The sequence below is a fragment of the Balaenoptera borealis genome, assembly GCF_965194805.1.
Source record: "Balaenoptera borealis genome assembly, chromosome: 10".
Classification (NCBI taxonomy): domain Eukaryota; kingdom Metazoa; phylum Chordata; class Mammalia; order Artiodactyla; family Balaenopteridae; genus Balaenoptera; species Balaenoptera borealis.
In genome coordinates, this window is record NC_138874.1 from 55,672,034 (window position 1) to 55,697,609 (window position 25,576).

General features: G+C 40.9%; 1 protein-coding gene and 1 long non-coding RNA gene across 7 annotated transcripts; one reads left to right on the top strand and one right to left on the bottom strand.

Moving 5' to 3' along the window:
* Positions 1-8: 8 nt before the first annotated feature.
* Positions 9-12,029, bottom strand: SAR1A (secretion associated Ras related GTPase 1A). 6 transcript variants are annotated; one of them, XM_082407324.1, is made up of 9 exons: positions 11,885-12,029; positions 11,436-11,496; positions 8,517-8,656; positions 8,202-8,274; positions 7,948-8,067; positions 7,454-7,519; positions 4,302-4,405; positions 1,371-1,502; positions 9-165 (listed from the first exon to the last, which is right to left on the bottom strand). In XM_082407324.1, the coding sequence occupies exons 4-9, from the start codon at positions 8,257-8,259 to the stop codon at positions 49-51; spliced, it is 597 nt and encodes a 198-aa protein (XP_082263450.1). In that variant the 5' UTR covers positions 8,260-8,274; positions 8,517-8,656; positions 11,436-11,496; positions 11,885-12,029; the 3' UTR covers positions 9-48. The 6 variants fall into 6 exon arrangements, with proteins under 6 accessions (XP_082263450.1, XP_082263448.1, XP_082263449.1 ...); XM_082407322.1 differs by having other exon boundaries at positions 8,202-8,275; positions 8,514-8,656; XM_082407323.1 differs by lacking the exon at positions 8,517-8,656 and having other exon boundaries at positions 8,202-8,275.
* A 62-nt stretch (positions 12,030-12,091) lies between these two features.
* LOC309635737 lies at positions 12,092-12,983 on the top strand. Its single transcript, XR_014248984.1, has 3 exons — positions 12,092-12,308; positions 12,708-12,787; positions 12,885-12,983. It is a non-coding gene; the product is annotated as an uncharacterized lncRNA (long non-coding RNA).
* The last annotated feature ends 12,593 nt before the right edge of the window (positions 12,984-25,576 follow it).

Genomic DNA, 25,576 nt, shown 5'->3' on the forward strand with positions numbered 1-25,576 from the left:
AGGATCAGTCCAGAGAAGTAAAACTCTTTTATTTTCACTGTCCAAACATCAGTCAATATACTGGGAGAGCCAACGGAAGCCCTCGCCATAGCCTTGCCTCTTGAGCACACTGCACATGAACACTTCCATGGGGCGGGCGTTCAGCTCCTTCAGGGTCACATTCCCCTAGGGGAGGCAAAATCAAGAAAGGTCCATTAGCGTCTCCACGTGGAAAAGCTTGAAAGGTGACAACAAAAATCACTTTCTCTGTCCCTCAAAAGCAAATCTGAGTAGGGATTAATTACAGAAATGTGGTCAAGGCCATTGGGGTTTGTGCTTTCAGGACAGGTAAGCAGCACAGTCCTATTACCAGGTTCTCCCTCTCACTGTGAAGAGCCTTTGCTTTGAACACACCAACATGCATCTGGAAAGCTATGGCAGCAAACCAAGAAAAAGGCCACTGGGACCCACAGAACCAGCAGGCTCTTTCATGGACAAAAGAAGTCCAGGATGTCTTAGAAATAAGGACATCCTCATTAACACAAGCATTCAGAAATATACACTAATGACAGGTTACATTAAGAAAATTAAAAATTCATGTGCATGTAAGAGGGAAAACTTAATTAAAGGAAGCATTTCTAGAAAGAACTAGATAACCAAGAAGAGGCAAGACTAAGGAGCCATGCAAAAAAGTCACGAAGTTAAAGATCCCAGAAAAGGGCATTTTAAAAAATTAAACATGCCAAAACCCCAAGCTCAAAAGACCAGGATTCCTGTAATTATGGCCGATCTAGATTTTTCTCTCCCAAGCATACTTTTCTGCAACAGGGTTCTCCTTCCTACTGGAAACAGCATAACCTACTGACCTGGAAGACTTGGGTTCTATTCCTGATTTCATCACTGACTTGCTGTGTAGACCTGAGCCAATAACTCTCAGAGTTTCCTCATCTTCAAAATGGGGGTAACAGTCCTACCTCTTTCAGCAAGGAGCACTGAGGATAACCCAGTGCTCTGATTTCAATGCTTGGAAAGTGATATAAATGATCACTCTTCATAACCTGAAATTTCCAGTGGAAAAAAATTTCTGGCTAAGGAGGCTTTCAAAATTGATTTCTCAGAACTGGATTTGAAAGACAGAAAATTCTTAAAATGACAAGTTTGCTTTTTCTACCATTTCCTTCATCCTTATATACCCGAGGAAACTCTCATTAGAAAACAGTTAAAAAAAGAACACGCTCCTGCCTTCAGAGAGTCTACAAATCACCTCTAGTTAAACAAATACTAAGCCCAGTTACTTTTGAAAGACAAGTAAAATCTAGATAGTACAACATGAATGTTTCACAAGCTGTGAATTTCCATTATAATATGTCCCCTGAAGATTTTTCTCTTGCCTTTCCTGTGGTCTGTCCATAAAGCCCAAATATCTCACGGAGTTTTTCTTCACTGATTGCATCTGTTCTGTCAATTTTGTTACCCAAGATAAGGATTGGCACGTTGGATATTGTTTCATCAGTCATTAAAGCCTAAAGACAAGATAAAAAAATGAGTTGAGTGAGGAATCTATAAAAGCCCACCAAATAATGAAAACAACTTTGACTTTCACTTGTCTATAAGGTATCAAATGTAAAGTGAAAATCTGACCATATTTATACCTGAGTGATTAACTAAAAGTTAATCTTGACATTATAGCCCCTAAAAATTACCTTGACATTAGTTAGAAATCCCCTAACAGCTTCAAAACAATTATAATGTAAAGCTGTGTCTATTTGCAAGGCAGCAAAACTGCCCAACCTTAACTCTGAGCTAAATCACTCAGCCACAGGCCATCCTCAGCTCTCCCCTGAGCACTGTCCTAGAAGAACAAAGCTCTGGCTACAGAGCCTCAAAGATGACTACCGGAGTCCCCAAATATCCACTAGATGCCCCATGTGTGCAAAGCACTATCTCCGACACTGAGAGGAAGACAAAAGGAAAGGTAAGACATATCCCTGGCTCAAGAAATCCTCACTCCATATTCATCTGTCAGCAAAGCAAGGCAAGTGGATGATTAAGTGTCGCAATGAATAGGAAGAGAATATAAATACTAAAAGACGTTCAGGAAAATAAAATGGCAATGTGGGCTTGAGGAAAGTCTTAGCAAAGATGTGGAAACAAAACTGGACTCTGAAGGAGGGGCAGGGTGTGGATAGGCAGAATCCAAAGAAGGAAGAATATAAGCAATGGCTTTACGGCAGGAAAAGGATTCAGGAAGCCACATGGAGTATCACCTGGCTGGATTAAAGCATTTATGGTGACATGTGTTGACAGAGTAAATGGGTTGGGAAGGGATGACAAGCATTATGGTGCCACTCTGAGAAGTCAGCTACAATAGATCCCAAAGACCCCAAATCCAGAAAATTATTAGATAGAATCTACACTTGTAGTACAATGAATTTGCAAATAGTATCTACCGGTGGTGCTCAGGTAAGGGATGATGATCTAGCCTAAGCTAGCAGCAGGTAATGAATAGTGCAGCAGGCATTCTGGAGAAAGAAGTGAAGAGACTGATATCTAAATGATAAGACAGACAACACAGGATTCGAAGCTGGCAGAGATTTCAAGCCTGGGAATCTATTTCACTGACAGGAAAAGCTAGGAAAGAAGAGCAGAGTTGAAGAGAAACCTACTTTGAACATCTCAAGTTCCAGGAAATGTTATACAAAATCAGAGTAAGAATGTCATTCATTCATTAAATACTAACAAAGTGCGTATTATGTGCCCGAGGCTTTACTAGGTACAGAGGTTTCACAAAGAAATAAGACAAGGTCCCTAGCATCTAAGTTCACAGTCCGATGGGAGAGGCCTAAAAGAAAATCAGCAAAGACAACAGACACTGATAAGATGGAGAGTTTAACAGTCTGAGAGGTCAGAGAAGGCTTCCCAGAAGCAGTCATACCTGAACTCTGAAATCTCTTAAAAGGACATTTAGAAATTTACCAGCAAAAGGGGGTAAGGGTCAGGTGAGAAAACCAGGCAGAGACAGTTACTTCTGCATACGCAAGGGAGAACAAGTTGTTATCTATGTTTGGAATGTAGTTCAAGGTAGGCAATAGAGAGAAAAGCTGAAGAAATAAACGAGGAAAGATCAAGAAAGATCTTACGTGCTAAGCAAAAGATCTGTGGATTTTATCCCCAAAGTGGTAAGAGATCTATTCAAGGATATTAAGTAGGGCAAAGAAGCCTGAGTAAGTTCCTTCCAGAATTATAGTATTTGGCAGGGTGGTGGTGGAATCTACAGTAATTCACTGCATGTCCACGTAGATGAGGGAAAATGAACAGTTCCATTCTGGGAGAACAGAAATGGTAGGTAGAGTTTCTAATAAGTAGCACTATGTATGAGGCTGGAGCACAAGAGAGGTTTAAACAAGAGAAATCCGTCTGGGGGTCACTGGCATGTGGGTTGCAGATGAAGGAATGGGAGAAGCCTGGACTAGCCTGGGAAAGCACCAAGATTTAAGGGCTAAGCAGGGGAACAGGTGCTTGTGAAAGACTCTGAGAAGTATCAGCCAGAGAGAAAGCACCAACACCAAGAATGTAAAGGGGAGTTTAGAGAGAGAATGACCAGTGCCAAGGGGTCAAGTAAGGGAAGGACTGCCCTGTAGGCGATTCTCCATGAGACTAGAGCTTCAACAAACATACTTAAACCTGAGAGGTTCAAATTGCCAGCAACAAAAATGCAGAGAGACAGTTGTAAATGAAGGAGAAGAGGCACAGGGTAACACAGTAGGCATTACAAAGGCAACATTACAGAAGTTATCAAGCCAAGAAAATGCAATGCTGAGAAAGGAAAAAACCTGAGGTGAGTCCTAGTTAGTATCAAACACTGCACGTGACTGAAACTGAAGACAGAATAGACTATTAAGATCTGACAAGTCACTCAGTGCAAGAGTGGGCAGGCACAACCTGAGAACACAGATTCAAAAACGCAAAGAACACTAACAGCTCCTTTAAGGTTTCACTATGCCAACACTTCATAAACAGGAAACATATGTGATATGTGAAAGGGAAAGACATTAATTATGCTGGGAAAACAGGCATTAACTGAGGAGTGTCCTGAGCAAACTGCACAAAGAGTCACCCTATGACAGATATAAGCAAAGTTAATTTGCTCGTGTTCGAGCCAAGTTTCCTCAGAGCATCGAAAAGCAATGTCTTAGATTTTAAAACACTTTCTTCCTGTAACTAGGACTTTTACCAAATGTTAACTGGAATGATTAAGTATTAGCACTACTGAGCTGTATTTCTTAAACAGAGGCCAAGAAAGGAAAAAAATATAAACATACATTAAGCTCAACTTTGGATTCCATGAGTCGAGGATGATCTGCACAGTCCACCAGAAAGACAATCCCATTAATTGCAGGGAGATAATTTTTCCAAACTCGACGGGCTAAAAGACAAAGTTTGCAGTTGCATCAATTTAAAAACATATATACTGAAAATGAATAACCTAATGGTCTATAAAGTAGACAAATCCTGGCCAGGTTTCAATAGCATTAGACTCTGTATAGATTCTCCAAGTCCTAGCCAGTATTAAGTCAGACAGAGGATATAAACTGATGGTCCATGAACTGAATCTGATGTTTTAAAATCTGAAAATCAGGGTTTTCTGCCTGACTTTCTGAAAAAGTACAACATCTGGCAATCCCATGCCTACCTATCCACATGCTGGATGGATAATAACAGCTGGAACTGAGTGGTGGCTACCCTTTTAGATGAGGTCTCAGTTCTTCAGTCTGAAAAGGTTACCACCACTCCCTACTTACTCCCAATTTCACTCACTTAAATGACCTACCTCACCCCTGGAGCCATTTTAGTTTGCAACCTCTGAGTTAAAATATCAGGATGCAAATTACTTTTCAATATAACTTTCGTCCCAAGTAACCAATGTGTTCCTAAGTAACCAATGTGTAAGCGTACTGACACATTCATCCACGCAGCCCATAGGGAGACTAGGCTTGACAGGTGGTTGAAGTTCCCAGGCCAATTACCTCAGTTTCCTTATTTAACCCAGTGTGCCCTATAAATTTTATTTTTTTGTTTATGACATGAAGTGATAATGGTCTGGGAAGTAATGCTTTAATTGTATTATAATTTCTAAGCCATTCATTTCTGGTCCTTTCAATGGGATGATTAAGGAAGCATCTCTAGGTGTCTAAAATCATCAAACATTTAACAATGGTTACCTCTGAAGAGTGGGACTGGGAAGGGGAGGTCGGGGAATTTCACTTTTATCTCCCATATTTGAATACTGATTGTATACTGAATTTGTGACATTGAGCCTGGACTACTTGCGTAAGTTAAAAATTTTTAAGTTATACCAAAAAAAAAAAAAAAAGGAAACCTCCAAATGTATAGCATTTTAGTAATTTGTGTAAAATGGTGGCTAGGTTATTATGAAAAAGTGTTTCTGTTAAGTAAATTTTCCTCAAACAAAACAAAACTATGTACAGATTTTTCTTGACTAACAATGGGGTTATGTCCCGATAAATCGATTGTAAATTGAAAATCTCGTAAGTCAAAAATGCATTTAATACACCTACCAGAGCTTAGCCTAGCCTACCTTAAAAGTGCTCAGAACACTTACATCAGCCTATGGTTGGGCAAAATCAAGTAACACAAAACCTATTTTATAATGTGTTGAATCTCTCACGTAATTTATTGAACATCGTACTGAAAGTGGAAAACAGAATGGTTGCATCGGTGCAGAATGTTTGTAAGTATATCAGTTGTTTACCCTCGGGATCACCTGGCTGACTGGGAGCTGCCCCGCATGATGAGAGACTATGTATGGTACAATACTATACGTGGTTAGCCTGGGAAAAGATCAAAATTCAAAATCTGAAGTACAGTTTCTACTAAATACGTATCACTTTTGCATCACCATAAAGTCAAAAAATCTTAAGTCGAACCATCATTAAGTTGGGGACCATCTGTACATAAACGCATTTCCCTTCTCTATCAAAACCTGAAAGCTAAATTTATCACACCAAATAATACACAATTCCCAGTTCAGGTGTCTAAGAACACCTACTCCTTCTGCATTCTCCAGATGGTCTCAGTTCAGCTTATAACCGCGTTATCTCTGAATTTAAATTTGTTAAGTAGTTACAAATACTTTTGAAAGAAGCAGAAAAGACACCATACACCCATCCCTACCCAAATGGAAATAATACAAGCTCATTACAGAAAAAAAGGAAGCAAGATAATCTATAATCCTCCATCAATACACAGCCACTACTAATGTTTCTGTATATTTTCTTTCAATCTTCCTTCTGTATAGGTATTTTATGTGATGGTGAGCATACTACATAAATGATTTTGTAGGATGTAAATAATAAATGAATAAATGTAATTATACGTTAATGAAATCACTGACTATAAAATTATTTGGATCTCGTCTCAGCCTTCTAGCTAAAATTATCTGACTTTACATTTACAATTACCAATATTCTATTTTTTTTAAAACTATACTTTAAAAAAAACTGTATTAGATTCAACCTAATAACATAATGCTCCAAAAGGAGACATCTCAACTCAATTTAATAACAAATGAGTAAACCTGACAGAATCTCAATAGGTTCTTTCTTCTACCTTCCCAGAATATTTATTCCCACATCTTAAATGTTTTACTCCTAAGCCTAGAGTCTTGCCAAATGTAAAGTGGGCATTGATCGGATAAAGATGCCCCATTCTGCATATCTCCAAAACACCTGACAAGAACTGGGAACCAAATGGAGAGCAAGAAGGCAGAAGAAAATGTTCCACCAACTGCCCCAAATGGGGAGAGTATACAAAAAATCAATTCAGATCACGGTGGTCACAAATAGTCACTGTATTCTTTTTACTTTTATTTTTACTTCTGACAAATTTAAAATTACTTACAGATAACTTAATTTCCGACATACTTTAACTCCATTGAATAACTGATACAAGAAAGACATGATTAAATTCAATATGTGATATTGTAATGGATCTTGCATAAGAGGAAAAATGCTATAAAAGAGATTATTAGAACAAATGACAAAAAAAGGGAATATACACTATAGAGTAGACAAATAAAGCTTCCTGGGTCTGATAATTATTATGATTATATAAGGGAATATTCTTGTTATTAGGAAACATGCATTAAAGTATTTAAGGAGTAAAAGAACATGATGAACTCACAAAAGGGTCAAGAAAAATAAATATTAACGTGTATTACACAGAGAGGGAGACTAATAAACTTGGGCAAAAGTTATAAAGGAGGGGAGTTCTCTGTATTATTTATGCAACTTTTGGCAAGTTTGAAATTACTTAAAAATAATAAGTGAATAAAACAACTTCATTAAGTAAGATCTCAAGCAATTTAAAAGGTATATATGACACACTGCTTTAAAAAAGAAGGGGAACAAAATGAACCAGAAGTCAACCACCCTTCCACTGAATCATCTCTTACCTTGCTCATGCCCACCAAGATCAAAAGTTGTAAAAGTCATTCCAGCAATTGTCAGCTCTTCTGATGCTGAAAAATAAAGGAAGGAAATAAACTTCTCCATCCAACAAGGCCCAACTACCAGTATTCTAATCCAATACAAATGCAAAACCTAATGAAGCTTTCACTATGTAAAGAAAAGGATACAAGGGTGAAAACACTCTTAAATAATTCTAAAAAGCCAAGTCTCTTTTCCTCCAAGGTGTTTGCTGCTCCTTAGAAGTAGATATGGGAGATGTGTCCCATTGCAGGACTAGTGAGAACAGATAGTGACAAAGTTCCAGAGGTTTAGATTTATGGGTGTTTGACCTGAGTGTGTCCTATAAGGAATTTTTTTTCAAGTAAGCTGTCTTTTGGGGCTTCAGTTAATAACAGAACTGAATCAACTTGGGATTCATCCTATAGCCCTGACACTGACCCTCAAATATCAAAAGGTCACCAGGTATTTTCAAACCTACTCGGATGTAATGTTGGAACATGTTGGCCCAATCTGTCATCTTTGAGCATGTGTAGAAGAGTGGTTTTGCCTGCATTGTCCAAACCCAAGAATACAAGTTTTCCAGATTTCTTGTAGAGTCCTAAAAAAGAAAAAAAAAAAAGTTAACTTAATGTGCTCTCTACACACCAAAGCCTACTTGTATCAACATTTAAATGGTTACAGGAAATACACATAGTTTGAAATCTATGATATATTTCAAGGAAATGGCTTTACCTAGGAACTGGAGCACACTGCTGAAGCCATTGTAGAGCCACTCAAAGATGAAAGACATTATTAATGCTTACTACCTGTATAAAATAGGAAAGCAGCAAACATTAGCTTTCTGAATGCTAGTATATTTCTGGAGAAGTTAACTCTCATTTGCTGGCCCTGATGCATGTTTACAGTCCCATGTTTTGAGGCATAAGAAAACAAAGGATTGTGCACTCTGGAGGGAAGTCTCTGGGGTCCTCAGATCTGCACAAACTTCTGGTTTTCTAAGTTTTCAATCTATGATACTCAGAAGACTAGGAGTTAAAGATATACTTTCCTCTTTTACTGTGTGATTCACTCCTCCAGGCAGCTGCTCATTCGCATTCCCTAGATACACCACTGCTGTCTACCAGTTAGCAAAACTTCTAGGAAATCAGCCCCATCAATAATCTGGATCAAACTGTCACACTGATGAACTAAGTAGAAAATAAGAATAAAGGCATATTAACCTGAATGAAAAGCATATTAACCCATCCTTGCAAACAACTCTAAAAAACAAGGTTACCAAAATCCTACTAGCTGGCACAATTTGCACTGCTCCATTTACCAATGCTATCTCTTCTTAATATTTGTTTAACCCCTCTTATAATATGTATCTCAACTTAAAAAAAGATGATATCACTATAATGGAGAGCCGTGAAGAGATAAGAGAATCCGATCATAATGTGAATAATCAAGACCTACCTAACCCATTTTACAAATATGGACTTTCTTAAAATAAGAATACTCATTCAGGGCATAGAGGTAGGTTCCTAGACAAGTACATACCTCAATACTGATATTAACACCACTTTTTCTACTGTTTCCCATAAGCCTAGACAATACAGATGATGACCTGAAGCTCCTAAAAGGTCTACATACAGTGGGGAATAAGCAAGAGGACCTCTGAATGTTAAGAGGGTAGGATTTAGAGCCAATGGTGGGTGTTAAGGTCTCTCAGAGTCAGCATGTCCTGATCACACTGAACTTCTGTCTCAATATCTCAGATTCGGTGCAGAAAAAAGAATGATCCCCCATTTTCACTCCTCTCCATCAGCAAGAACACCTGAACACAAGGTGGCCAACTGCTATCAAACATATTTGCTTAAGTTTTGTTTTTTTAAAAAAGTAAACAGAAGTTTACTGTAAAAGGGTTAGCCACAAAAACCCACCTATATGCTTCATTCAAAGAATGCTAGATGAAGAAGAAATTGAAAAATGGAGACAGTATGTGTTAATTTTCTTTTTCATCCAATTACTGCGTTTTTTTTAAATCAGCCCTGTGGCCTGACATGTAAACTTTAGGGACTGCTTTAGTGCTTATCTTCTATGGCTCTTACCATAGAAGGGCCAAATGAAGCTTGGGAGTTTGGGTGGGGTGGAGACTGAAGGAAAAAGCTTTTACAAAAAGATCCTAGGACTTCCCCAGTGGTCCAGTGGTTAAGACTCGGTACTTCCACTGCAGGGGCACGGGTTCCATCCCTGTTCAGGGAAATTCTGCATGCCGCGCAGTGCGGCCAAAAAAAAAGGATACTAAATAAGGTTTTTTTCCCCTCTTCAGTAACATCAAAATATATTTTGGCAGAAAAACCAAATTTAGTATGTTAAATAATAGTTTTGTCTGGAAACTTTGTCTCTACTTTAAGAAGTCCAATGACTTAAGTATACTTACAAAGTTCCTGTGCTTAAGTTTCCACTGTAGGTTAAGTAAAAGAACAATGTGCCTCTCCTCTGCAATCCCACCAAACCAGTCATCCTTCCCTATTTTCTCCGTCTACCACTTGGAGAAGCAGGGCTCGTCTTTAGAGAGCACCTCTCATTAAGGTCACTCCCAATGATTACGACTTTAAAACCCAACACTTACATATTCATTTATACTACGCTGGTTTGCAGTCATTACTTTCTAGATAGTCTGTAAAGTTTTACTACATCATTTTAGAAGTATTCCCAACTAGATAAATTCTCCCAACGTGACAAGGGGAAAAGCCCATTTTAGGGAATTTTTCACAGTTAACTGAACTACTTTGACTTTCCAATTTATTTTCCCTTGACATCCCTGCTTTAAAAGTCCCATAATTCTTCCCTCCAAAATGATATATGGAAAGTACTTGAAGAAACTCTTCAGATGATGTTAAAAAATAATAAAGCCCCTTACTGGACCCAAAGAGTTGCACTGTATTGTTACCCAAAGTTAAGGAAATGTCTCTGATGGCTCCTCCATCCTTGAGATCTTAGGCTTTGTACCCCCTCGTGAGTAGTTTTTCAGTTTATACAGCGCCTGCACATATATCTCATTTCAGCCTCACACCAACCCTATGAGGTAGAAATCCTTAGCCTCATTTAACAAGACGAGGATGCTGATGGTCCTAGATTAGCTAGCTTAACCAAGACTGCTCAGCTGAAAAAGTAACAATGCCAGGACTTAAACCCTCCTCTTTTAATGCCAAAGCCAAAGCTCTTCCTGTTAATATCACATAAAATTCCAACGCAAATCACAAAACTGCTTTATAAAAACATAAAGCTTCCTTAAACCACCAACTACACAGATGATAATCTACTGTTTTCTTCCTTACAACTCATCACAACTTCTGAACGATATGTTAATAACTAGCATTTTATTCCTTTTCTATCCTTGATCCACTTTACCACCTTCTGGCACCTTATGGCAAATTAGACTACAATCTAAGGGCTCTAACTACCAACAAAAGCACTGCCAACGTACCTAAAACTAACATTTGCAAATTTCAGGACTGACTGATTCAAATAAATAAAAAGGAGGAGCACTAGACTGACAATTAACCAATAAAAAATCTATGCATCACTTCTTATACATACTCATTACTTCTTATTCATGCTCAGAGCAACTTGAAGACACCGTTTCAGACAGATCTGGGGGTAGCAAGCCGCTGGTTTTTAGCTAAGAAACTCTGCTTGGCTGCAGGGTAAACGTCAAAGGTCAGCCCCATTGCAAAACTCTGTAAAGCCCCCTGTCACAACCTAAGCAGATGCACCGCGGTAAAGGAGAAAAGACGAGAACAAGGGAGAATACTAACAGAGATTTTTTTCCATGCACTTAAGAGAGAGGGGAAAAAGGGGGAAGCGGAAGAAGAAAACACGGGGTTCGACCCAGGACAGCAGCAGATGATAACACACAGCTGAAGTGGGGGTGGGGAGAGCCCTGGACTAGGAGCCAGGAGATCTGGTTCGAACGCTCACACTTGCTATCTGCGGGGCCTTGGGCAATTCACTGTGCCTCAACAAGCCTTAGTCCCCGAATCTGTAAAAAAAAAAAAAAAAAAAAAGGATAATCATCAAGGACTTCAATCCACCCCACCGAGGGCTGAGGCTCATCTGAGACAGGGGATGTGAAGCCGATTCGTAAACCGGAGCGCACGGTACCGACAGGAAAACTGTTATCCTGCAGCTGCAAGACCCCCGAGCGGAATGCTATGGACCCGATACCCGAGAGGCCGGCAGGGGACCAAGCAGACCCGGCCAAGCCGGCCCGTCCCCGCCCAGAATGAGTCCCGCGGCCCCACAGAACCGCCTGCGTGTCACTCCCCCCCCACAAACCCGCCTGCGCCGGCCTCCGCCCCGACCCTCTCCCCCGGCCACCCCATCCCCTCCGGCCCCGGCTCCCTCCTTCGCCGCGGCCCCCGACTCACGGCCTAAGGGGCTCCTCCGGCGGCGGCAGGCGGCTTGGACCCTCCCTCAGAGCACAGAGCCCAGAAGCACCCGGGACCGCCACCTACTCGCCGGATATACGTCACACCCCCTCCCCCGGGACTTCCGGGCGCGTGCTCGCCCCCGCCCCTTCGCAGCGTCACGGCGCTCTGACACCCGGTGCCGCCCTACCAGCGACTGGGACCGCGGAGGGGCGGGCCTCAGGCGAGACGAAGGCTCTCGGGGGCGGGCCCGACTTGGCCCCGTCTCCTCCCGTAGGGAGTGCGGGATCCGCGAGACGTGGCAGCGCCAAGGCCGGGAGGGTGGGGGCATCATCCTGGAGTCTCGCGGGGGACCTAGACGGCTTCAGATCCGGCCGAGTGCGTTCCCAGACGCTGGGGGAAAATCAGAAGTGGCGACCAGCAGGTAGGTAGGTTCTCGGAAGGAAGAGTTGACCTCAGAGCCCTCGACCTAAGATGGATCCCAGCGAGCTTCTGCGTTAAATCGCAGTTCCCTGGGATAGCCTGTTTTCTAGAAGAACAGCTAATATTCATTGAGTACTTATGTTCCAGTGCACTGAGTACTTTGCAGGCCTCATTTCATTTGACCCTTTCATTACGGCCCTGTGAAGCAGATACTATTGTTATCCCCAGTTTACAAATGAGAGAACCGAAGTTCAGAATACTGTGGTAACCAAGCCCGAGTTCATACCCTAGGAAGTGGCAAATCACTTCCAAACCAAATCATTGGTTTCCTCACCTGCATTTGCTCATTTAATTCTGAGGACAGCCCTATGAGATTGGTATTATTACTCCGATTTTACAGATAAGAAAACTGAGTCAAATGGAAAGATGAATGATGCTTTTGGATGGGAAGACTCAGTATCATAAAGATCTCAATTTTCTGTAAGTAAAATAACAAATTTAACATGATTCCTGTAAAAGAACTAATAGGATTAATTATTATGTGTGTGTTTTTATTACAATTTGTTTCCTCTGACAGGTTATGAGACAAACACCCCGTTTACTTGAGTTTTAAAAGGGTATTTCCTTTGCCCCACTTGAATGACCAATAAAGACAAGTCCAGTTGGCAAAGTGAAAGGGCAGTGTTATGTGTGTGTTTTTTAAACTACCCTGTTTGTTCCTAAAATTCAAATGGAAAAATAAACAAGAATAGTCAGAAAACATGCTCTGAAGAAGAACAACAACGAGAGGGATCTAGCACTATCAGATATTAAAACATTATAGATCCTCAGTAATTAAAACAGTTTGGTACTAGTGCACAAAAAGGCACACAAACCAATGGAACGAAGTACAGATATAAACTCAGATACATGCAGAAATAAAATTAAAGTGGCACCTGGGTAGGGGGAGGGATAAACTGGGAGATTGGGATTGACATATACACACTACTATATATAAAATAGATAACTAATAAGGACCTACTGTATAGCACAGGGAACTCTACTCAGTACTCTGTAATGACCTATATGGGAATAGATTCTAAAAAAGAGAGGATACATGTATATATATAACTGATTCACTTTGCTGTACAGCAGAAACTAACACAGCATTGTAAATCAACTATATTCCAATAAAAGTTAATTTAATTTATTTTTTTATTTTTTGCCCACGCTGCGTGGCATGTGGGATCTTAGTTCCCCAGCCAGGGATCGAAGCTGCGCCCCCTGCATCGGAAGCAAGGAGTCTTAACCACTGGACCACCGGGGAAGTCTCCAAAAGTTAATTTTAAACAATAAAATTTTAAAAAGATAAAATGGCACCTGGCAACTCCAACAATACTCAGAGGGGGCTGGATAGGCAAGCTCACCACCTTCCCCCTCCTTTCATCCTGTGAGTCTTCTGCATTGAGTGTGAATCCCGCCCAGACACATTTGAAAGGGGTCGGGCTATGTTCTGAGGCCTCTCACCAGCTTTGACTAAACCAGGGGAACTATATGTCCAGAGGTTTTGGAACCCCGGTGTGCACACCTGGAGGCATAAGTTGGCCCCGTTGCAAGTTAATGGTGCAAGTTAATGCGTTGGACTACCGGGCCTTGTTAGAAGCCTGGCTGTAAGGTAAGAGGCTTCCAAACCACAAGGATGATTTGGGGGACTCAGGAGGAAGGAGGGAGCACATAGGCAGATTCTCAGGAGAGCTGCAAACTTCACTTACCAGCTGGGCAGCCTTGGTCAAGTTGACAAATGCCCCAAACCACAGTGTACCCACCTCTAAAATGGGTGAAAGAGGCATTGTTGTGCACGTAAGCAATTTTTTCAGAGTACGTTTTCAAGAAGTGTTTCAATTATGTGCTTAAAATAAATAAATAATAAAAGGGTTGGGACAGTTGGGTTGTCAAGAAAACGTAAAAGTTGAATTTATAAGTCACATGCCACATCAAGTAAGTTCCAAATGATTCAAAGATATATATGTTTAAAAATGACACCCTAAAAGTACTAGAAAAGTAGAAAAAAAGCATGGATGAATTCCTTATCATCCTGGAATAGAGAAGGCCTTTCTGGCTATGATTGAAAATCCAGAAGCCATAAAAGAAAACATTGATAATTTTAACCACAGAAAAATAAAAATATTTTATATGGCAAAACAGCAATAGTGATGACACCGTAAACTCAAGACAGATGACAAGAAAAAATATGTGTAATCACATCATAGGCAAGTGAAAAATTAATATGAAAAAGACTGTTGTTAAAAAAAATAGACAAGGAGAGAATCAGATGATTATCAGGAAAGGAAATACATGGCTCTTAATCATAATAAACTCAGAAATATAATAGATACAGAAAATAACAAAAGTTAATAAATTTTTTTTTAATTAATTAATTAATTTATTTATTTTTGGGTGTGTTGGGTCTTCGTTTTTGTGCGAGGGCTTTCTCTAGTTGTGGTGAGCGGGGGGCCACTCTTCATCGCGGTGCGCAGGCCTCTCACTGTCGCGGCCTCTCGTGTTGCGGAGCACAGGCTCCAGACGCGCAGGCTCAGTAGTTGCGGCTCACGGGCCTAGTTGCTCCGCGGCATGTGAGATCTTCCCAGACCAGGGCTCGAACCCGTGTCCCCTGCATTGGCAGGCAGATTCTCAACCACTGCGCCACCAGGGAAGCCCGCAAAAGTTAATAAATTTAAAGCTCACTGAGATACCATTTTCACCCATCAGGTTGGCAAAAGTCGACCTGTTTATTGGTGGCGAGGCTGTTGTAGAGAGTAGTCAAGGAAGGCCCCACCAAGGTGCCATTTGGACAGGACCTGAAGGACATCTGGGGCTAAAATGTTCCAGGCTGACAGCACAGCATGTGCAGAGGCCTCAAGGAGGAGTGTTCATGGCAGGTTCCAGGAACAGCTGGGAGGCCAGCATAGCCAGGCAGGGTGAAAAGGGAAGTAGTAGCAGGAGGTGAGGTGGGAAAGGTGTGGGGTAGGTGGTTAAGAATTGGGAAAGTTCTGAGACTTTACCTAATGAGTTAGCCAGGCACACTTCCATGGATACTGGCAAACACGAGACTCCTGGGGCAGAGACAAAGGATTTTATCAAGCAAAGCATGAGCTTCATGTTTGTGTATTTTGCACTTGCCCCCCGACAAGTCCTCTGGGGTGATGCAGAGCAGCCCAGGTGGATGCTGCCCATAGAGTGGATTTGCATCACAGCTGAAGAACCCAGAGCTTAAGGAACGCCAGTCTTTCATAATAGACTGCAGGCAAACCTGGCTGACTTTTGACCCAGATGGAGACAGTATTACACTGGACAGCAGACAAAACTATCCCCTGCCTCAGATGGAGAGTCTCTTCCAAGGCTGTTCTTTATATAAACGTCCTTGAAAAGATAGTCGAAATAAAGACCTCCAGTACCTCTGCTCCAAGAAGTGCAGAAATATAAGAGATTCATAGAGAACTGTCTCCCAACGGGGGCAAATCTTTAGAGCCTTGTAGGCCACTGTGAGGACTTTAGACTTTCTTGTGAGTGATCTGGAGATGGAGGGTTTGAGCAGAGGAGTTTTATGTAATTCTTCTCCCCACTCTATTCTTATTCCCCTATGCATGCTCAACATTAGGTCGACAGGCACTCAGAAACTGAAATGGAGGCTGAAAAGCAACTGTGTTAGGGTTCTCCAGAGAAAGAGAACCAATAGGATACATAGATTTGTATAAGAGGAGATACATTAAGGAACTGGCTCACTCAGGGATGGAGGCCGAGAAGTCCGATGAGCTTCTATCTGCAAGCTAAAGAGCCAAAAAGTCGGTGGAATAGTTCAGTCTGACTCTGAAGGCCTGAGAATCAGGGGGCTGGTGGTGTAAGTCTTGGAGTCTGAAGGTCCTAGAGCAAGGAACTCTGATGTCCAAAGGCAGGAAGGTGGATGTCCCAGCTCAGGAAGAGAGAATTTGCCCTTCCTTTGTGTTTTTTTGGTTGCATTTGGGCCTTCAACAGATTGGATGATGCCCGTTGACGTTGGTGAGGGCACATCTCTTTACTCAGTGTACTGAAGCAAATGCTAACCTCTTCCAGAAACACAAGACACACCCAGAAATAATGTTTCACCGCTATCTGGGTGTTTTTTATTCCAGTCAAGTTGACCCATAAAATTAACCACCTATTGGAATTGTCAACATGGGGGCCATGGGGACCCCCTTGCAGTTTCAGGGGAGTAATGGGGATGGATGCTTTACTGGAGTGACCTAAGGAGAGACCGTGAGAGGAGGAAAGGGGGCAGTGACCCTGGCCAGTGCCATTAGAAATGTGGCTGTGAAGGAGAGGAGAGGCCAGGGAGCCAAAAGGGCATGGATGCTGAAAATTAATGATCCCTTCCTGCATTGAGCATGGTAAAAACTGGAATACCATCTGTGTTAATACATAAAAATTCATTCAATTCTTGAGAAGAATGTAAATGTTTAGCCTTTTATCAGCTAGAGGGTTTCATAAAATGTTGATTAGAAAAATCATTCTGAAAAACAATCCATCTAAAATTTGAAGAGGTAAAAGTCTTAAGATTTCTAAATGTTTTCCCTTTGACATAATCTAGAGTGCAATTAGGAAAAAACCTTAATTCTTCTTAAACTAATTGTATGTTTCCTAGTTTGTGCACTGTTGGTGGGAATGTAAAATGGTGCATCCCCTATGGAAATCAATATGGGGGTTGCTCAAAAATAGGAAATAGAATTATCATATGATCCAGCAATTCTACTTCTGGGTATGTAACCCACAGAATTGAAAACAGGGTCTCAAAGAGATATTTGTATACTGATGTTCACAGCAGCAATGTTCACAACAGCCAAGAGGTGGAAGCAACCCACGTATCCATCAATGGATAAATGGATAAACAAAATGTGATATATACATGCAATGGATATTATTCAGCCTTAAAAAGGAAGGAAATTCTGATACATGCTGCAACATGAATGAGCTTGGGGGACATGCTAAGTGAAATAAGCCAGTCACAAAAAGACAAATACTATATGATTCCACTTGTACCTAGAGTTCTCAACTTCCTAGAGACAGAAAGTAGAATGGTGCTTGCCATGGCCTGGGAGGGGGCGGAAATGGGGAATTGTTTAATGGTTATAAAGTTTCAGTTCTGCAAGATGAAAAGAATTTTGGAGATCTGTTGCACAACATTGTGAATGTACTTAACACTACTAAACTATACAGTACACTTAAAAATGGTTAAGATGTTAAATTTATGTTATGTGTATTTTACAACAATTAAAAAAAACAGGGGACTTCCATGGCAGTCCAGTGGTTAAGAATCCGCCTTCCAATGCAGGGGATGCGGGTTCCATCCCTGGTCAGGGAACTAAGATCCCACGTGCCACGGTGCAACTAAGCCCACGTGCCGCAACTACTGAGCCCGCACACCACAACAAAAGAGCCCGTGTGCCGCAACAAAGATCCCGAGTGTCGCAACTAAGACCTGATGCAGCCAAATAAATAAAAATAAATATTAAAAAAAAATTTTGAAAAAAAACCAAAAACAGTTTTTGGTTTCACTTGGCACCTCCAGCACCTTCATCTTTCTGTGCCTGGTGTGTTTTGGCATTTCCATTTTCTGCAGGGTTATTCCCATCCTTGCCAACATCGACTTTTCCCCCTTTCTCTCTCTCTTTTTTTTAAAAAGTATTTATTTATTTATTTATTTGGGTGCGCCAGGTCTTAGTTGTGGCACGCAGGATCTTCATTGCCACGTGTGGGATCTTCATTGCGGCACACGGGATCTTCAGTTGCGGCATGCATGTGGGAGCTAGTTTCCTGACTAAGGATCGAACCTGGGCCCCCTGCATTGGGAGCGTGGAGTCTTAGCCGCTGTGCCACCAGGGAAGTCCCTCCACTTTTCTCTTTGGGTCCCTGCTCTCCCTTCTTTACAAGGGTCTTTTCAGGCTTGGGCTCTGGCTTTGGAGGCACAGGTTTAGCAGCTACTCTTGTATCTATTCATATTACAGGGTTAACCCAGCACCCACAACATACTCCCTTAATATTAGTAGAATAATTAATAATAGTTCTTAATTTAAAAACATTGGTCGAGGTCCCCAAGAAGCATTAAGGGTGCAACAAAATAAAGATTCTTTCCTTACATTGCAGAAATTCCAACCCCCTCCATACGTGCAAAAAAGGAAAAGAAAAGAAAAAAGCCTGAATGTGGAAGCTTTACAAAATTTTTGACTATTTTGAATATCGAATTAGAGTTCTCAGGGAAGTCCAAAAATATACATTTTAGTTTGTGAATACCCAATTATAGTCATATTTTGCTACATATTTATTTCCCTTTAGGAAGCAATGAAAGAATTTGTATTTTTTAGATTAATTCATTCAATATTTATGAAGTACATGCTATATGTGAGGACATATGCTAGGTGCTCGGAATACAGAGGGGAACAGAAGAGATAGGGGTCCTGCCCTCATGAGTCTTGCAGTCTAGTGGTACTTGGAAATCATCTCCTAGATTTTTAATGGCCCCACTGGAGGGTGCTCTAGCACCTCCAGAGAGCCCTGGACCCTGCTTTGGAAGCCACTACACTTTGTACTCCCCTCCACTGCCTCCTATAGGGCCACCCAGCAAATGCTTGTGGAACATGTTCAAATGGCATATCACACCATGACCATTCCAGTGTTTATAGAGGAGTCATGCATTCAATAAATAGGCTTGGATATTTCCTAATGAGAAGGGTATGGCGGGGAGGGGGAGATATTATCAAACAGCATTGCAGATCACCAGGATTCCTTGAATACTTCTGTACCCATTACGGAAATAAGATAATAGTTCTTTCCAGTTTTAAAAACTGTTGGTGCCTCTTGAGGGCCTCCTAAAGTCCAGGGTCTCCTTAGCAAGGCCTTTCATTATCTGATCCTTGCCTACCTTTCTTGCCTGGCCCCCTTCTATTCTCCAACTTGTAATCAGCATCCCAGCTACCTACAACACATTAGATTTCAGGAACATGTGTCATGGAGTGGATTAAGAATATGTGTTCAGGGGCTTCCCTGGTGGCGCAGTGGTTGAGAATCCGCCTGCCAATGCAGGGGACACGGGTTCGAGCCCTGGTCTGGGAAGATCCCACATGCCGCGGAGCAGCTAGACCCGTGAGCCACAACTACTGAGCCTGCGTGTCTGGAGCCTGTGCTCCGCAACAAGAGAGGCCGCGATAGTGAGAGGCCCGCGCACCGCGATGAAGAGTGGCCCCCACTTGCCGCAACTAGAGAAAGCCCTCGCACAGAAATGAAGACCCAACACAGCCATAAATAAATAATAAATAAATAAATAAATTTAAAAAAAAAAGAATATGTGTTCAACAATACATCTGTATTATCTTTACACCAGTTTAAAAGAATTAGGTAGCATCTATAAATGATAACATGAAATTTCAAAATGTATATAACTATGATCCCATACATGCTTAAAAAATATTAAATTGTATATTTATATTCAGATATATGTGTGTAAAAGCATAGAGAAAAATCAAGAAAGATTCATACCGAACTGATAGTGGTTAATCTCTAAGAAGGGAGTAGGATTGACAGCAAGCAAGGAGGACTTTATCTGTAATTTTTGAATTTTTAACATTAAAATTTGTGTATCTTCTTTCGAGAAATGTCTATTTAAGTCTTCCACCCATTTTTTGATTGGGTTATTTGGTTTTTTTTATTTTGAGCTGCTTGCATATTTTGGAGATTAATCCTTTGTCAGTTGGCTTCGCTTGCAAATATTTTCTCCTCCTACGCTGTTGGTGGGAATGTAAATTGATACAGCCACTGTGGAAAACAGTATAGAGGTTCCTTAAAAAACTAAAAATAGAACTACCATATGACCCAGCAATCCCACTAGTGGGCATATACCCAGAGAAAACCATAATTCAAAAAGACACACGCACCCCAATGTTCATAGCAGCATTATTTACAATAACCAGGACATGGAAGCAACCTAAATGTCCACCAACAGAGGAATCAATAAAGATGTGGTACATATAACAATGGAATATTAGTCAGCCATAAAAAGGAACGAAATTGGGTCATTTGTAGAGACGTGGATGGACCTAGAGAGTGTCATACAGAGTGAAGTAAGTCAGAAAGAGAAAAACAAATATCGTATATTAACGCATACGTGTGGAATCTAGAAAAATGGCATAGATGATCTTATTTGCAAAGCAGAAATAGAGACAGAGATGTAGAGAACAAATGTATGGATACCAAGGGGGAAGAAGGAATGGAAGGAATTGGGAGATTAGGACTGACACATATACACTATTGATACTATGTGTAAAATAGATAACTAATGAGACCCTACTGTATAGCACAGGGAACTCTACTTAATGCACTGTGGTGACCTAAATGGGAAGGAAATCCAAAACAGAGAGGATATATATATATGTATAGCTGATTCATTTTGCTGTATGGTAGAAACTAACACAACATTGTAAAGCAATTATACTCCAAAAAAATTAATTTTAAAAATTTTGTGTAATTTTAAAAATAAATAAAATACATTAAATCAACAATACATTAAAAGGATCATACACCATGATCAAGTGGGATTTATCCCTGGGATGCAAGATGGTTCAACATCCACAAATCAGTGTGATGCACCACATTAACAAATTACAGAATGAAAATCATATGATCGTCTCAATAGATGCAGAAAAAGCTTTTGACAAAATTCAACATCCATTTACGATAAAAATTCTCAACAAAGTCGGTATACAGTGAACATAATAAAGGCCATATATGATAATAAAGGCCATATATGATAAACCTACAGCCAACATTAAACTCAATGGTGAAAAGCTGAAAGCATTTCCTCTAAGATGAGGAACAGGACAAGGAGACCCACAAGATGAAGCACATAGAGCCTATAGCATAGGGCCTGACGCTTAGGAAGTGTTCACAAATGGGAGCTATCATCATTTGCTGCTGTTGCTGTGATAGATGTTTGCTGGCTTATCTCATGCTGATCATAACTACAACCCCATGAGAAAATTTTCCTGATCTCTGAAATTTATGACCAGAGCAGTGGTTTCAAACATAGGGGTATGTTAGAGTCACCTGGGGAACTGGTTAAAAATTAGATTCCAGGGCTCAGTCCCTCCCAGTCCTTATTCTGTATGTCTAAAGTATATATATAATATATATATACATATAAGTATATATAATATATATACACATGTGTATATCCATATATAAGTATATATATATTATATATATCATATATATGTTACATATATATTATATATATCTTATATATGTAACATATGATATATATAATATATATATTACATATATACACATATGTATACATATATATATAGAGAGAGAGAGAGAAAGGGAAGCCCCCTGCCACTAGCTGTGCTGAGCACTGTCCACTGGTGTCCTTCTCCTACTTCATTTGATTTTCTTAAAAAAAATTTAAAATTTTATACGTGCTTTTAGAAAAACAATTCAAAGAGCATAGAAGCTTACGGGCTTCCCTGGTGGCGCAGTGGTTAAGAATCCGCCTGCCAATGCAGGGGACATGGGTTCGAGCCCTGGTCCGGGAAGATCCCACATACCGCGGAGCAACTAAGCCCGTGCGCCACAACTACTGAGCCTGCACTCTAGGGCCCGCGAGCCACAACCACTGAGCCCATGTACCACAACTACTGAAGCCCGTGCGCCTAGAGCCCATGCTCCACAACAAGAGAAGCCACCGCAATGAGAAGCCTGGGCACTCAGCGAAGAGTAGCCCCCACTCGCCTCAACTAGAGAAAGCCCGCACACAGCAACGAAGACCCAACACAGCCAAAAAGAAAAACAAGTAAATAAATTAAAAAAAAAAAAAAGCATAGGCGCTTACAAAGTGGAAGGAAACTCCATGGGCCTGACTTCTTCCGCACGTAACTCATTCCCACTCCCTGAGATAACCATTGTTAGCTGTGGTTTAATTTTGTGTGTTTGTCCCCAGAAATTGTCTATACCCATACAAGCATATCCATTAATGTGTCTCTTTCCCCACAGTGCTCCCTTTGTAAAAACACAAATAGGATCATAGGATAGAGCAGGGATTGGCAAATGCTTTTGGTAAAGGGTCAAATAGTAAATATTTTTGACTTTGCAGGTCATGTGGTCTCTATCCCAACTACTAAATTCTCTCTTCCTTGTAGCTGGAAGGCAGTCACAGCAATTCATAAATGAGAGGGTGTGACTGTGTTCCAATAAAGTGTTTTTACCAAACCTCTGGCAGGCTGGATTTGGCCCACAGTCCATAGCTGGCAGCTATAGAGTACTACAACTTTTTCTCTTTTCACTTAGGTATTTTGAACATCTTTTCCATATCAGCCCATGCAGTGACTTCATTGACTGCTACATGTACGAATATTTAGCTATTCCTCAACTGGACTGCTAGATATTTTTCCAGGTTTTGCTATACTTAACAAAGCTGCCATAGGCTGTGTGCCCGGTTGACTATTCTTAGTCAACTAGAATGAATTCTTAGAGCAGAATTGCTGACTCAAAGTATAAAGACAAATTTAAAATTTTGATAGAGATTGCCAAATTGCTCTCAGGCTTTTTTAAAAATTCAGATTGCCACATACCCTTGTGGTGTTCATTGCTTAATCTTATTTCTGGCGAATATTTTCTGTTAATTTAAAGGTTTTGTAATAACTAAGGGAAAGATCCCAAAGAGAGACAGAGGGAGCAATAAACTCTGTGGCAATCGACTCAAGTTAATAACTCTTCAATAAATGCTTGCCATCATGAAGCAATTCGCACAGCATTGTTGTCAGTGTAAAGGCAAATTCCCTTTGGCCTAGACTCCCAGAAAGCAGTAAGGGCAGCTGTTCTAAATGTAAAGAACATTCTGTGCAAAAGCACAATATAAGCTCTTGCGTAGCAAATATGCTGATTAGATTGGACATAATTGCCATTACAGCTGCAGCACATGCAGGCCTGGGCTCAGGGATGGTGATAAATGAATTTTGAATTTCTAATTGGAGTTCTCATTCGGACCCTTTATACAACTGGGCCAACGCTTCAGATTCCCTTACCTGAAAAACTGCATTGATCATGCAGTGTTGCTGAGATTACATTTAAAAATTTTTTTAAATTTAATTTTTATTTTATATTGGAGTGTAGTTGATTTACAATGTTGTGTTAGTTTCAGGTGTACAGCAAAGTGATTCAGTTATACATATACATATATCCATTCTTTTTCAGATTATTTTCCCATATAGGTTATTACAGAATACTGAGTAGTTTCCTGTGCTGTACAGTAAGTCGTTGTTGATTATTTGTTTTATATATAATAGTGTGTATGTGTTAATCCCAAACCCCTAATTTATCCCTCCCCTCCACCTTTCCCCTTTGGTAACCATAAGTTTGTTTTCCAAGTCTGTGAGTCTGTTTCTGTTTTGTAAATAAGTTCATTTGTATCATTTTTTTAGATTCCACATATAATGATAACATATGATGTTTGTCTTTCTCTGTCTGACTTACTTCACTTAGTATGATAATCTCTAGGTCCATCCATGTTGCTGCAAATGGCATTATTTCATTGTTTTTTTTATGGCTGAGTAAGATTCCATTGTATAAATGTACCACATCTTCTTTATCCATTCCTCTGTCAATGGACATTTAGGTTGCTTCCATATCTTGGCTATTGTAAATAGTGCTGCAATGAACACTGGGGTGCGTGTATCTTTTTTTTTTTTATAGGAAGAACCATTTTGTCATATACTTTATTTTTTTAATTTATTTTATTTTTCAATTTATTTTATTTTTAAAAATTTTTGGCTGCATTGGGTCTTCATTGCTGCGCACGGGCTTTCTCTAGCTGTGGCGAGCGGGGGCTACTCTTTGTTGCAGTGAGTGGGCTTCTTGTTGTGGAGCACAGGCTCTAGGCACACGGGCTTCAGTAGTTGCAGCACATGCGCTCAGTAGTTGTGGCTCGTGGGCTCTAGAGCGCAGGCTCAGTAGTTGTGGTGCACGGGCTCAGTTGCTCCGTGGCGTGTGGGATCTTCCCGGACCAGGGCTCGAACCCGTGTCCCCTGCATTTGCAGGCGGATCCTTAACCACTGCACTACCAGGGAAGCCCTGACTGATGTTCGTATTTTTTTCTTTTTGGCCGTGCCACACAACCTGTGGTTCCCAGACTAGGGATCCGGGCCCACGGCAGTGAAAGCACAGTCCTAACCACTGGACCCCAGGGAATTCTTTCCCCTGATGTCCTTATAAGGGGAAATTTGGTAACAAGCACACAGGGAGAACACCTTGTGTACATTAGGGTTATGCTGCCACAAGCCAGGAACTATCAAAAGCAGGGAGAGGCCTGGAACAGATCTTTCCCAATAGCCTTCAGAGGGAGCATGGGCCTGCTGATACCTGGATCTCAGACTTCTAGCTTCCAGAACAGTGAGGCAATACATTTCTCTTGTTTAGCCCATCCAGTTTGTGGTACTTGGTTATGGTAGCCTAGCAAGTGAATACAAGAGTATTTCACATTCCTTACCTGAACAGAGGAGCGGAAGCTTTCTACAGAGGGTCTCACACAGAAGAACTATTGCTGACATTTCTTCTGACTAGTGTTCTATCCCCTTTCCTTTCCATAAATTTGGGCGGATGATTCCTACTTATTGGACCGATACTTGTGAAGTCCCCCACTTTGTATAGTCTTTCATTAGAAAACATATTTCTTACCCTAACAAATCACTTCAGAAATCACATATTACAATGACTGAGGCAGCATTTAAAAACAGATCTTATAAAAGGAATAAGAGAAATATTACTACAATCTGAATGCTGATGTTTCTGGTCCTGGACCAGACAAGAAGGCATAGACCTGTTTTTCTCTACTTCTCCTGCTAAGCACAGCTATAAACCCTGGAGATTACAAGACAGAGCCAAGAACTCTGAAAGGTGCTAAAAAGGCGAGCTGGTTTGGGCCCCCAGGACCAGAGAACAGCAGTGACAGGGCACATGCATCCTACCACCACCAGGAGGAGGAGAAGAGTCCTTCCCAACCCCTAACCTAGCAACAGAAGGCAGTCCAGATAGGCTCATTCCTCCACCTCCCCCATAGGGAATGGGGGTCCCTCTGGTGGGCATGACACTACCTGGCAAGGGGGCTCACTGGGAGCCCAGGCAGAAATAAACAACCAGGGATGCACTCTCCTTCCCCACAAGGCCTGAGACTCCCCTTTTCCACCAAGAGTTACCTAGGTAGGCGGGTGA